This window comes from Puntigrus tetrazona, chromosome 7, assembly GCF_018831695.1.
Source record: "Puntigrus tetrazona isolate hp1 chromosome 7, ASM1883169v1, whole genome shotgun sequence".
Lineage (NCBI taxonomy): Eukaryota > Metazoa > Chordata > Actinopteri > Cypriniformes > Cyprinidae > Puntigrus > Puntigrus tetrazona.
In genome coordinates this window covers 18,573,635-18,588,976 of record NC_056705.1, presented here as the reverse complement: position 1 = coordinate 18,588,976, position 15,342 = coordinate 18,573,635, and the positions used below count along the sequence as shown (strand labels likewise).

At 41.6% G+C, this 15,342-nt stretch overlaps 1 protein-coding gene across 1 annotated transcript in view; it reads left to right on the top strand.

Moving 5' to 3' along the window:
• The window catches only part of LOC122348778 (transcription factor SOX-5-like), a 72,455-nt gene that overhangs the window by 28,189 nt on the left and 28,924 nt on the right, over window positions 1–15,342 (top strand). Inside the window, exons 5-6 of the mRNA XM_043244636.1 lie at window positions 3,931–4,103; window positions 9,349–9,351. Coding sequence (XP_043100571.1) covers window positions 3,931–4,103; window positions 9,349–9,351 — 176 coding nt within the window. The remainder of the gene's footprint in view (window positions 1–3,930; window positions 4,104–9,348; window positions 9,352–15,342) is intronic.

Here is a 15,342-nt window from a genome sequence, read left to right as displayed (position 1 = left end):
TATATATATATATATATAGTTGTACTAGTTGCTGTTTAATTGTTTGTAGTTTTATACAGTTGTTTGTAGATTTATTTGCATGTGTAGGTTCATATAAATTTCAGTTGAGCAAAAGATTTTGTGTGTGCCTGTGTGTGTGTTCTAAGTCTTTAATCTTTGATTTAGTTTGATCTTCACCCTTGGGTCTTGTCTTTAGATGCAACAAGGTTCTAATAGCGATTTAACCATGCATACTTTGAGGTCACTGACAAGACACAATCAAATAGTTGTTTAATTCCCTTTTATTTGACATGAACTCTTTTATTCGGTGTTGACAATAGCCGCAGATTCTTCACATAAAAGAACCTTTGGAAATTCAAAAGGGGGACCATACGTGCTAGTCCTTGTGTTTCTGTATTGCTAGGCTGAAAGTCATTAGTGAAATTTTTTTTATTATTATTATTCCCTTTTAGGGTGAGATGAGGGAATATAGCTTTTCACAGCCTCTGAGCCGCCAACCAGGTCAGGCACGCCAGCTATGCGGAGTCTGCGTCCGGACACAGCCTGGGTACAAACGCTGCTTTTAGAGCCCTCTTAATTTACTTAGGATGGGCTCGCAGCATATGGGAGCATCCACAAAAGCTAACTGATGGAGAAACAAAGAAATTCCAGTATTCGGACATCAGGGAGGGAAAAAAGTCATTCAAATTTAGTCATAATGGTTCAGCTGTCCTAACCAAAGGAAGAGAAGAGAATAGAGAGTCTTTCCCTCTTTCGCCCCCTTTCCTCTTTCTTCCTAGTGTGTGCCTGGATCTTTTATCTCTCTTATTCACTTGGGACTCTTCAAAGTAACAAGCTGCCCTCTCTTCCCTTGGTGCTGGACTTGGAACTCAAATTAGGGACTGCTTGATTAGCGGTGAAGGGGGGTTGGGTTGGCCTGGGGTGGCAGAATGGCTGTTGGACAGAACAAATCGCACCCCTACAAAGTGTCTTTTATCTGGTGGCCCCTCTCTTTGACAGCTCCCTCTCTCGCTCATTCATTGCAGTCGCAGTTGTTTCTCTCCGGTATTCGAGTTGGGCATTGTGGGAAATGTCATCCAATCTGGTTTGTGACAGTGAAGGGAGAGGAAGGTGAATGTTCTGTCGACGCCGTCTCTCTCTTGCATATTCTCCCTCATTCTTTCTGTTTCCTCCTCAGCCAAAGGTCCTGAGTGGAATCTTATGTCCTCGTTGATGAATTAGACAAACCTAACCTGCTCTCATTATTTAACATCTCCTGGCCAGACCGTGTCAAGTCAGAATTACAATGCAATGAGACACCTTTACAAGAGCAGCCAGACTCACTGCTGTTAAGAGCAATGCAATATGCACCACTGCTCTCTTTGTCAGCACTCTGCAGACAGATAGAGGCCGAGCTCCCCCATGCTCCCCTGCCAATAAAAGTTTTATCTGCTTTTAAAAGGGATCTATAATTCAACACAGGAAGAACAGGATTCTTTATACCAAAACAGGGCTACCAAAATACACTGTTAATTCCTACAACTTTTATAAATAATTGCATATTTATATTATATATATATATTTTTACATTTAATGCATATGAGTAATTTTAATACTTTTTTGTTATTTAATTTAATAATTATCTGATTTATTTGTGTATTATTTAATATGTACATATTTACATACATATACTATATGCTTTATACATATTATATACTGTTTACTATGCTAGTAGACCAATAGTTAAAATATATATGCTTAAATGGAAAATGTGCATATATATTGGTATTCGAATGCACTTATTTCTAAAACATGAAACTTTCCATAATGCACTGAGAAGTTACTGTTATAGTTAGAAAACAATTGAAACAGGACCAGAACAAGGCCAGAAATCTGAGGAGGGAAAAAGCAAAAGTGAGAGAGAAGCGGGAAGACATTTTGGTAGCGGGGTGGGGTAGTTGGGGTGAACTCTGGACAATCGAGCCGGAGACTAAACAATGGAGCCTCTGTTAGTATGCTGTTGGTGTTTGTGCAGACCAGCACTCCCGCACACACAAGAACCTGTGCTGGGACCTCCGCAGCTTGTGGCCCCTCGGTAAAACTTGACTACTGTAACGTGTGTGTTACCACTTTATGTGCAACATATATACCATAGTTCTACACACAAAAATACAAAAACATTATAATTACGGTATGTAACCTAATAGGAGTGTACTCCGAACTGTTGTACAGCGGATGGTATGATTGAAATGTGTGATCGAGTTAGAGGGTTGTCCGGAGAGCTCCTGAGTGGGCAGAATTGAGTCCAGATGTTTGCCCCTAAGTAGGATATAAGTCCTGTCCTCCCCCAGAGGCCCCTGAGATTCTCCTTTGGGAGGAGGAGCAAAGTATGCTATATGACATCCAACAGCCCTTCTGACTCAGGGAAGAGTTCCACCGAGAGATGCTCTGCTGCCCCCATCCCCTACTGGCTCTCTCTCCCTCTTTCTTTTTTTTTTTTTTGAGCGTTCCACGAGGGCAGATGTCAGTCCCGACAGCGGCGGCCGCTAAATACGGCCCTTCATGGCACAAGCCAAAGGTTAATAAAATCGGTTGCAAATGTATCAATTTTACAGATAAGCCATTCACAACAAGTGTAGTCTGCTGAATAAAAAGTCAATTCAGGCCCGAGGAAACCACATGCAGTAGCAGTGAATAGGCGCTTTTAGGTGCCTTTTTTGAGAGAGAGGGTAAATGGAGAATTGCAGCCTCTCTCCTTCATCGGCACCGCGCAAGCCCGGCCAGTAAATTGCTCTGAATGGGGGCTGGAGGTTGACAGGCCCTATTAAGACAAATGGCCTTCCTCATCGGAGAGATAAAATAAATCAGGTGTTTAGTCAAATTAAAATAGTTGAACTAGAGCAGGCCCCAGGGAGCCCCTTCAGAGAAACTCAAGACAGATGTGGCCAGGGGAACACAGGAAGACACCCAGGAAAGAATTTAACACTGAGCTGGCCGCTAGCCAAGCCGATCGCACTGTTCTCATGAAGCAGCAGGTTACTGTCCGGAGGCAGGATCACTTAGCATTGATTAGCTAAAGGTACAGCACGGACTCATGGGAGGACGTGCAGAAGGCACGCACATTGTCTGGTGTGATTACGCTGTTTGATGCGTGTGAGAGAGATAATGAGAGGATACAGAGGTGACGGTGACCCTGTTTGCTAGAGGCACGTCGGCTTCGAGGTGTTTGTGCCTGCTCCTCCTGTAATGAGAATTGAGAGCAGTCATTACACGGCAGCGCCTCCAGTCGTGCAACTGTCGCACACACTTGCCCTGTATTGTCTGTCACTAATCTGCCACCTTCACTCGTCTTGTGACAGCTCCTCTTATTTAATAGGAACAATTCTATTCCACACCATCTCTTCAAGAAGCCGCGATCACAAGAAGTGGAAAGAGAGAGCGGGACTCGCGACCTTCGCACTTTTAATGAAGTCGTTCTGTTATCAGACCGAGGCTGCTTGGATGATACCATTCTCGGCTTTGAAGAAGCTAGAGTTTCTCTTCCCCAACCGCCTCCTGTGGTCTTCAGGAATTCTGGACTGAGACGGATTCGATGCTCAGCATTTGCTGGCTCTCTCTTGCCCTCTCAAGAAAAAAACAAAACCAAAAATACTTGCTGATCCCTGGAGCTTCTCGATTGTGGGCTTTTTATATCTCTGAAGCGCGGATCAATTAACAAGGCTCTGTTTTCCACCACTTGCTTTGTTTGCTGTTCTGTCTCTAGGAAAACTGACCTTTGCCTTCATATAGAGATTATATTTAAGAGGTGAGGGACATCTGGCTGATGAAACATGAGATGTAAACTTTTTCTTCTCACTGCTGGGAGAGTGTACAGGGTCATGGAGAGAAGATCTTTTTTTTTCTTTTTTACTATTTGTTTCCTTGTGTTTGACTGCATGTGTTCTGTTGCAGGTACTCCAGAAAGTCTTGCGGAGAAGGAGCGACAGCTCTCCACCATGATCACACAACTCATCAGCCTGCGAGAGCAGCTCCTGGCCGCCCATGATGAGCAGAAGAAACTGGCTGCCTCACAGATGGAGAAACAACGTCAGCAAATGGAGCTGGCACGCCAACAGCAAGAGCAGGTGAGAATGTGCAAACCAGGGTGAAGCGCCTTTCAGAGTCAAAGTCATAAAGCAGAAATAAAATCAGTGTTAAAGTCATTGGAATTAAAATTTAAAGACATTTTTTTTCTTTTAAACATTACAAAAGTAAACTGTTTGAAATTTCACCTTAAGAAATTTTAATTCAGTTATTATTCTTATTTCATTATAGCTACTTCTTTAAATTAACTTTTGTGGATAAAGAAGAAGAACTTTATTTCCTGTAATGTTTATTTGAAGTACAATTCAGTAAATTCCTTGCCATTCCAAATCAACTTCCTGTGGAGTATGGCCAATTTAATTCAAATGCTAATCTCTTACTGGCTTCATAGTATATATGTCCTATAAATCCAGTTGTTTTGTTTAAAGCCAGTTTAATAAAGATATTATCAGTGATGCATCACATATTCTCATTTTACTGCCTCGTTTATCAGAGGAGGCACTTAAAACAAGATTGCTCTTATTTGCTTTTAAATAGGTAATGAGTTCTTCCATTTAGCGTTTTAATATTTTAATTTAGTTTATGGCTTGATGTTTCACTCCTTGATAAATCAAACCCTGTCGTTAGGAGGAAAGCACAGAATTACCGTTATTGTATGTAACTGATGAAATATGGATGCATGTAAATTGTTAGGGAAATTGATCACAATTAGATCAAACTTTGCATGAAAAGCATGTGTAGATCAAGGAAATGAAGCGTACTGAACGCATCAGCAGCTCATGAGCTCCGTTAATGTCGCACAAGATTCATCTACATCTTCACTGTTTTTATAGCGAAACCATATAATTGCTGTCAATTTATTATGCAGATGAATAGGTGCATATTAATGTGGTCTGCATTTACCTGACACGGATGCACGTTTTCTAATTCAACCTATTAATGTCACCCGGCTCTCCGCATTAATATTCCACTTTATGAGGATTGTATATTCATTGTATGCTCAGCTGATTTTAATAAACTGTTATTTACGGTTTTGCAAATGTTCAAAACCGCATCCCTTTCCATTAATGATAAACAAAATGGAGGGAGAGGAGGACAGAAAAGAGCGAGAGAGAAAGAGAGAGAGGGAGGGAGGGAGGGAAGGAGGAAGGGGGGGTCTGAAGTTAGGATGTCATTTAGCCATCCAGACACGACACAGTAATTAACTGTTGACACTAGTGAAGAAGCCAGCACAAATTAATCCTGACACATTTGCAGACGGGTGATATCTTACAGTGAACACTTTGTAATTATATTTGAAAATGAAAATTAAATGACACTTAAACCTAGGCTGTCAGGCTAACTGAGGAGGAGGAACGGGGGAGTCTGCAGGGGCTGGGAGAAATTGAGAGAGAGGGAGGAGGCAATGCGCTTAACGTCAAGAGCCCACCCTTGGGCAGACCCGACCACTCCTAGGTTGCATAAACATGCCAGTCTTTCACCCTGTGGCGCATCGTCCCGGCCAGGCCCGGAGCTGGGTATAATACACATTAGCAGTCCTCTGATTACAGTCATTAGGGTCAATTGGTGGACGAGAGATGTTACCCACAAGCTCTGATTGCATATATTATCTGTCTGCATAAATACATGCTACAATAAATCCAGTTGCTCTCTCATAGACTATGATAACGTGCATCCTTTAGTGTTCGAAGGTTTTTAACGATGTTCAACTAAACCAATCTTTGTGCTTTCGCAGATTGCCAGACAACAGCAGCAACTTCTGCAGCAACAGCACAAAATCAATCTCCTCCAGCAGCAGATCCAGGTCAGTGCTCGACTTTCGCGTCTTCGTTCTGTCAAAAAAACATTATTTTGTTTTTACAGCTGTCATCAATCATGTTACAACTGTCACCAATCAGGATAATTGGCCAATGGTAATTCGGGAAGGGGCTATAGATGGGTAGAATAATTATCACTCCCTAATTAATGAAGGAAGGGAAAAAACAGAAACGAGAGAAAGCTTAATGACACCAAGTGGTGCCTGTTTGCATGTTTTGTGGAAAAGTGCCCTAAGGGTTTGAGACATGAAAGCCGGCGATAAATGCCTCTGAAATTACACCGTCCCAGCACGGTGACGTGGCAGCGGCTTTGGAAAAACAGCCGCTACTGTTAGCCCCGTTTCCCATTGTCCAATATTGGAAAAATCACTTTGCGTTCATTTGCTTAACTCCGTTGCGGCCGACGAGCCTGTAAACATATCTTGTTGACATGTAAATTGCACAAACCTTGCCTTTTGCAAATATTTGCTGCTTGCGTTAAGACAGTTTGAGGGATCTTTTGAAGGTCTCTCTTTATAAGTGTGCTTCAAGAATAGGCTCATTGAAAGTTTGCTCTTTGCTTAAAAATAATTGAATTGGATTAGTTGCAAAGTACACACTGTGGTCACCCAAATCCGTTTTCTCGCCGCAAAGTGGATTGCGCTTTTTTCCCCTCTCCATCAAGCAATTACGTGAAATGAAAAAATGGAAAGGAGGGAGAATAAGAGAATGCTTACAAGAGCGCCGTAAATAAATGTGACGTATATGTGAAGAAAGAGCAGGAAAAGAATGAGTGTTTGTGAGCCGTTGGTTTGCGTGGTATGTGGTTCTCAATCAAGCAAGGTTAGCGGACCACCCAGTCGGAGACGTGGACGTACACAAGCTGGTCAGTGGCAGTGGTCAAGGTCTTTTACACACACCATACACGCATAAAAGCCAAGGGCAACATTAGCAGCCCGTGCCTGGAGATACTCTCTTTTTTGCTTGCTTTTGCACATTCATTGGAGACAGGTACAAAGATCCCCACTCCTCTTTTCTTTCCCAGATTCACACCCAATACACCATTCTGGTTTTCTCTCACATTTGACGCTCTCATTTCATTCTTTACTTCTCAGTTCTCACTTTTCACTCTCTATTTCACGTCTCATATCTTCCTCTGCGTTGACTTCCACTTCAAAGCCCCTGAGCTTGAGGCCCTCAGAAAGGAATCCGGGCCGGTTTTCTTCTGAGCGCTCTACCTATCATTGTGAGGTTAACCATCAGCCTTTCTTTCTTTCGCTGCTCAGATGTGTCAGGTAAAAACAAACCACTGTCTTATTTACACAGCCCGAAGCACGACAGATTTATAGCTCGGCAGTAAAACCTCTTTCAAGTGCACTTCTCAAGAGAAAGGCCCAATCTGTTAAAGGCGCACGCTGTTGAAGAGCCTGCAAAACTAGCCACTGTGCTACTACCACTCTACCACGCCGCGTGTGTGAGAAGTACCACTTTTCGCTTTCCAATAGACAGGCCTCTACATGCTTACTGTGTGTTCTAGTGGCAGAGTTTGTGAGTACAGTTTAATTACATTTAGGAGCAGAGGCTGCTGGAATTGGATATTCTCAACTAGCGACAGTGCTCATCCTAAACAGCTGGGCTATGCTATACTATCTTTCCTCCTGTGCACTGAGGAGTAACTAACTGAAGTTGCTGTGTTAACATAAGTATTTTTCTGTTAAGTACAAGCTGGGATGTAGCACCAGCATCATGAATGTCATATGGTATTGTGCAAATACATTACCATGAAAAAAAACTAAATAAATAAAAATTCTACTTTTTAAATTAAAACGAGAGCATAAAGTAGATCAAACGGTTAAACCTTTTAGTTGTTAGCATGCATATTACTAGAAAATGTATTAGTGCTAATTAAGCACATATTAATGCCTTATTCTACATGACCTTATTCTGAATCCCTAATCCTACACAATACTTAAATTTAACAACTACCTTACTAACTATTAATAAGCAGCAAATTAAGAATTTATTAAGAGGAAAGTTTGTCAATCCTGAAAAAGAATCGCAGGACAACTTAAGATATATTTCTCGCACACCCAATCAGCATATTATAATGAAGTATCATGTGACTTTTTGAAATACATCTTGGCTGTAGTTTATGGAGTCCAATATTAAAACAAAAGAGTCTCAATCTGCTGCAGATAATGGCTGTTACACTGCAATCACAGATGTCTATACCCAGAACATGAGCAAAAAACAGAGACACTTAAGAAAGTCAGCCTTAGGATGTATACTATCTTATCATGCTTTTTATCTTCTCTGATTTTGTTTCTGTATACATCATTACCATTGCCTTTTGTGACCCATTTAACTTCCGTCTCCACAGCTTGTTGTAAAGAAGAAGAAATCGGAAGACAAGAGTAGGATGCAATGGGAAGCGAGAGGAGGAGGCTTGCTAATGCAGTTCCCTGGCACTCTGTTTTCATTAGAGCTAGCTCTACAAAAAATGCCCAGTGCTCTTAATATACAACAGCTTTGAGTTAATTAGTACTCCAAACAAGCTCCTCAGCCTTCATGTAGAAGACGTAAAAGTTGAGTGGTAAAACAGCATGCAGGCATTGGGTTTCCCCGCTGTTAGCGTAGAGCGTGTGCGTGGTTTAAAGAGCCAGCTTCCCCATCAAAGCGCTACTGTTTTGGCCCACATGGTAAGCGGCGTTTTAGACATTTATTGATGATGTAACTGATCACATCACTGGATTCTGTAAACGGGACTGAATGGGGTCCAAATAAAACCACTGGGCCTGTAACCCAATACAGCGTCGGCGTGGAAAATCAGTTCTGGTTTTCTCTCGGGTTTGGCACCGTGCATTGCCCAAATCAAACCACTTTTAAATTGCCCTTCTCTCAGTTTCATCACATTTTGTACAAAGAACTCAAAGAGATGAAGAGATTGAGTCTTTGTCTTTTCGGGAATTACAATGTCACTTGTTTTTAAGATAGCAGATGTTTAGATTATAGCATTAGAGGCTTATCAGAACTTCAAGCTCAAGGTTTTACTTCTTATTTATTCGTTTAGCCAAAAGCCTCTTGTTGAGAAATTTCATATGGCAACTAATTCTGTCCAGGGACCGGATTACTGTTATGTGACTCAAGCACGAACTTAAAAGCGCCATCAGAGATTGAAGGAGAGGCTTAGGAACAATTAAAAACAAATGTCGGAGTAAATCTTGATCTGAAACAGAAAATGTGTTACTTATGTAAGACAAGTAAAGCCGCACAAATAAGACCATGTAAAAGCCACCGCCTCCACCAGGAAGGAAAGCCTGTGTTGGTTGTTCTTAGAATCTGTATTAATCAAGTCAAGTGATTCGGGTTCCGCTGACCTGTTTACAAAGAGTCAGTCTCCTTGACAGTTCCACTCACTGTTTTATTCGCCCTCATGCCATTACAATCAGCTGTAATTGTGGATGGCTTCCTGTAGGAAAGAAAAAAAAAGTATGTCAGAGATCTTTAATATCTCAAGTCATTCCCTTAGAAATTCTCTTAAAAATTTAATTAAACTGACAGAAAATAGATAGCATTCTTATCTAATGTTAATGTATGTATATAATACATGGTTAATATAATATAATTTTTGTGTATGTGTATAATTCATATAATAATGTTTGATAATTGACATTTGATAATTAATTGATAAGTTATAGCAATTTTACCAAAACATAATTTGTTCGAAATCAATTTCAACTCCCCATAATGACAAAATATGTCTGTGCAAATGATGTCAGAGCACAAAAAGGCTTTTTTTGTCCAAGAGGTTGTCAGGAGAGACTGTTCATTGTCATCCGAGCTCATACATCTCTTACACTTCATACTTACTGTATGATTACAGCTGCTGTGCTCAGTTGAGATTTAAAAGGCCTGTACATGTGTGCATATGTATTAGGTGCTATTGTCTCTCTCTGGGCTATGTTTTGCGACAGCAGCTGTAAATTCCCAGGCTGGACCCAGGGATGATCTGGGCCGGGTTGACGTGCATCTCTAGTGCAGATTTGGCTTGTATCCAGGCATTCCTGCACGCTGGGGCTGGTACGATGTGAGCTGAGGTGACGCAGGGAGGAGAACACACAGGTGGAGGCAGGCTCATCTTATTGTATACACACACACACACACACACACACACACAAGCATCAAGAGAAGAATGATTCCCTCAAAGGTCAGCGTGAACTTTAGATACTGAGGAGAGGCGAGGCTGCTGCGTGTTTGAGGAAAAATTCCTGTTGAGATTAAACAACTCTTTCTCTATGAGAATCCCATTATGACGCTCATATACTGTCTCTCATATCACAGCAAACAAGAGTTTATTAGCTCCAATCTCATCCCCCCTTCTCACACCGCATGGCTACGAGAGACAGAGAGAGCGATAGGCACACTGAGCTCTGTTTGTCAACGGACAGAGATGCTGTTTGTCCGTTCAGGGCCATTGTTGTGCCGACGGTCGCTTCCTGTGTTTTAAAGCAGGCCGCCGGTTCAAACACTCTGTCATTGTACAGGCCTGGTTCTACTTATCTAACCCCAGGGCTCCGCTTCCTCTTGCTACTCTACTGAGAGAAACCTCCACGTGGCTGTCTTCCGCTGTCCTCCCCCTTTCTTCCTCCCACCCGTCCCCCCCCCCTCTCTCTCTCTCTCCCTCTCCCCTCTTTCTCCTGCCAGCACCGGCTGGATCACACAGATCTCTTGCTCTCCATCTCTCACCCTCTTCTAGCAAGCACCAATGCCACTTCTCATCCACTTCTCTCATTCCTAGACATCTTTTCTTATTTCTCCCCTAACTGGCTGGGGTGAATCATGGACATTTCAAATGCATTTGATTCATTTTTATTTGGTAAAGGAAGAAGTTAAAATAGATTTAAAAACATAATTAAAATGTATACTTTATATATATATATATGCGCACAAAGTATGTATATATTTATAGTTAAATGGCGGATTACTTTTAATTGTACAGCATATATTTTTAACATAAAAGAAATTGAAAATAATAGTGAAAAAAATACCTGAATAGCTGAAGTTTTGCTTATACATTTTTAATGATTTAATTTTTCCAAACTTTTTCAAATTGCTATTATAATGAGGAAAAACAAATTAAATCTTCTTGTCCTTTGGTATTTCAAAGCACACAAAAAGGAATGGAACTTTTTTGAGTATGCAGTTATAATGAGAAAAAAAGAATGAAAGGAAGAGAGATGGAATTTTTGTATTCAGATATTTGTGTTCGAGTTTTTTGTTTTATGAGCACAGATTCCAAGCAGGCATGTTTATTATCTCAATAATCACTCACTCCTACTATGCTGGGTTTTGTACATTCCCTTCACTATCAGCACACTGACGGACGCCATCTGAAATGATTCTGTTTTTTTATTATTATTCATTTATTTATCCGCGGCTACGTTTAAATGAAGATAATAGATTAATTTAAAATTTTTCAGCTTGTTTTTTTTCCAGCGCTATAAGATCTGCATTCCAGCTCAGTGGCAGAGGAGTGGCACTATTACAGCTAAAGCAGAAGCTGTTGTCAACATTCACTTCAAAGCAGGAAAGGTTCCCTCACATGTGGTTTTAAATGGTGTGGGGGAGCAGCAGGGAGCCTCTAAGGGTTAACTGATAATAGCTGCATACAGCCAGCAGATTAAAGATTCTTTTTAATTATACACGGCTAACCACCAGCATAGTGAAGCCAGACAGACTAAAGACGACCTGTGCAGATGATAGACACAATGTGCCAGTGTGTTTGTGTGTGTTTGAGAACAGTCTGAGAGGTCGGTGGAAGAGTGGGCCTTCAGGATATTCCTTTGTTCCTGTGGACTGATAGACAAATGTCTGTGTGTGTGTGAGACTGATCTCTCTCATATGTGCACATTTCCCCAGGCCACTGTGAGTTTGCCCTTATAGCCGTGTTTATCAGCGGGAGAGGAGGCCAGGCTAAAGGGTTAATCAGAGCCAGGTCTCAAACACAAAACACGCACATCCGACTCTGTTGCCCAGGACAAACTCGTTTCGTTTTAAATAATCCTGAATTCTTGTGTAATAACATTATTTGATAATAAAACTTGACGCGCACTCAAGAAGCTTGACAGTTTGCATGAGGAGCTGCACAGGTTGAAAAGCCGTACTCGTCGTCTTTTGGCATTTCAAAGCTCGCAAACAGGGATGGAGGAATAATAGCAGTCTGTTCTGAGAAGTTGCATAATGGTGTTCAGGTCTGTCCTCTCACTATTTTGCAGAGCGGTGACAGAATTCACAGGGGAAGTTGAACAAAAAGAAACCCTGTCTGCGCAGACAGAACAGAGCCTCCTAATTAAACACGCAAGACTTTGAGGATCTCATTTGTTATGTCTTTTTCAGAGAGAAGAAAACGTGTCTCTATGTTTTTTCTTCTTCGTGATATGTTCAGTTCTTTTTTTCTGTAGTTTAACTAACCGATTCGCTTATTAACTTGAGGGATCCATTATAAATAAATGCTTTGTTTTTGTAGTTTACTTAAGATATTTAAGGAGAAGGTCATATATTAAAATAGCTCTGGCCTGTTAACATATTTTCTATTTCCCTCCGGCTCGACGGAATTCGTGTTAAGAGAATTGTAATCCGGTTACTGTATGCTGGTTTCATCTCCTCTCAGTCGTATTACAATCACCATTATTTAGCCGCTGCACATGAAGCTAATTACCATAGCTTTGTCTTTAGCCTAGAGCCATTTGGTTTGCCTTTTTGATTCAATGAACAACAATTAAATCCAATATTTCATTAAGCTCCCTCAAATGCACCAGGCGCCATATAATGGTGAATAATTCAGCTTGCCTTTTTTAGATAAATATAGGGGTGTCTAATTGAACAAAGATAATGCTCCTAATTTGCCTCTTGTTAGATGGTTTTGGTTGTCTCCCAGCACCCTTGTGATCTCTCATGCTAAAGTCTCATTTATGCAGAGACAGCGCTGAAAACAAGCTATGCTAAAAAAGAATGTGTTGCCAATTAGCATTGTCTGCCAGGCAAATGGATTGTAATAAGGAAGGAAATGAGCGCGGGCGTGTGTTTACATCTCTGTGTCTTTCTGCGCGCTAATGCCCTTCTCTTTATGGTGTGGAGTATGCTAGCTTCTACTTCCACCAGTATGAGGGCCATAACGGTCTCATCAAATCCTCTTGGCTTGGGCCCAGTGCGGCGGAGCCTGAAACGCGCTCATCCTCCATTTAGCGGAGACTGTTAGCTGATGAAGAGCCCAACATGCGAGAGCGGAGATAAAAGAAAGCGGTGACCCGACTCATTAGCCCCCTTTGATTTAATATATTGACACTTGGATACAAATAATTCCATTTAGTGTGCTTGGTTGGAGGGGGTGCGGGGGATCAATTTAATTAGTTATGAAATGTGACTTCTTGTCACGAAGCAGGAGAAACGCTGACATTAAATAAAGTCATGTGCGCTTCGAACAATAAAGCTTCTGTAGGCCCGTTTTAAAACTTAATGACGCATAAAAACGGGCCTAATAGTTACATCCTCACCAGCGGGCCATGATGCTTTCGGTATTAAGCTAATGGATGGGCGAAGGTAGAATGCTTATCGGCAGTTCAAACAATTTCGGATATTAAGAATATAAACAGTGATTGCCTAGCCGATTGCTGCTTTTTTCTGTTAAGGCGATGTCCAGTCTTTAGTATTGCTTTTCAGTGTGTGATCAAATCATGCCGACAGGAAGAGTGAGGATACAGGGTATCCCAGCTAAAAGAGACAGCAGTTTTCTTCCTTTGTGCATATGTTCGAACTATAGACCATGTATTGAGCAAATGGTGAAAGATCACAACACAAAGACATACTTGTGTGGTTCCGTGTGCGATCATTCCAAGTGACTGTTTAGAAAAACTAGACAAAAGCAGGCAGATTTTTGACTGCGTAACATCATGCTTTTTCATAATTAAATAAATGGTTCACCCATGCTGAAAAACCATGTTGTTCCAAACCTGCTTGACTTTCTTCCTTTTGTAGTATTAAAAGATGTTTTTAAAAATACCTACAGTGAAAGTCACTGTTGAGTCACTGATTTTCATTGAACGGACTAAACCACTTCAGAAAGTCATACATATTTGGAATAACATGAAGGTAAATGAGTTAATAATTAGATCCTTTTCGTTTCTGTGTGAACTATCCCTTAAACACGGTCATGCAAATTAGTGACAAAGCATATATGATACAAAGTGCACAAACCGAAGGCATTTTGGAAGCCCGTGCATTTACGCATCTCAACTGAGCATCATCATAATCACGATCCATGAGAGTGGTCTCTTAAATCCAATCCCAGTGGAGGGTGACATAAAGCGGGCGCTGTCCAGCCAGAACCGACCCCTGAATCTCATCAGAAAGCACCTGTCACTCGCCGCCGCGCCACAAGCCCTCCAAGACCATGCACGACGAACCTATACTTAGCTCTCATTGTGCCCGAGCCCTGCGAGGGAAAAAATATCAGTTGGTGGAGAACACATCCTCCAGTGTGATGTTGACTTAGTTTCCTCTCCCCTCCTGCCTGGCCCACTGTTTTCCCTGTTAATGTTGAGCAAACTGTTTTGTCTTTGCATTGGCTTTTTAACGTGGTCCTCAGCCTCCGCAGTGGGCACACACACAGGGGGAAAGAAGGCAAGGCATTAATAGCCTCTACTGTGTGCGGCCAGCCGGCAGTTTAGAAAGGGGGCCCGTGTTTTCTTAGGGCTAGGGTGGCAAAGCAAAGCATTCAGCCCTGCGCGTCGCAGCACAAAAAAAGGGCCGCTTTGTGTTTCGGATGGGGCGGAGGAGGGTCCAAGCATTCCCGACGGAATACAATGAATGGGCCGTTTTGTCTTTAGTCCGTTTTTCATGCACACTGAATTGTTGTTGTCTTTCTCTCGCTCTCCGTTTCTCCCTCTCTCTCTCTTTTTTTCATAATTATTCTTCCTCGTCACTGGGTGTGCACATGACATTTGAGCGTGTTTTAAAGTCTCAACACTCTCATGTGCCTGCAATAAAGTCCCGGTCGTAACAATGTCAGCTTTCTACTGGACAACAGAGCACTCTCTGTTGTTCTCTGGGCCCAGCTGCTGGAATGGTAGAGGGAAGACAGTGGCTTAGTCTGCACACAGATGACAGGAAGAAGGAGAAGTGCTCCTCTCTCTCTCTCTCTCTATATCGCTTCATGGACTCGCTCAGTGGACAATGCCATTTTTAGTTAATGGGTGGTCTGACTCTAGACTTTCAGTTCTAAACTGGTGGGTCATGACCCAAAAATGGGTCACAGGTCTGTTCTGATGGGGAGAAAATAATCCTAAATACGACTAACTGTAAAAGAAATGGCAATCACTTTTCATATGCTTGTCAAAGCTGTTAGATGGATGTCAACATGGACAGGTGATAATGGAAAATGAAAGAATATATATACTGTATATATATATATACAGTATATAAGAAT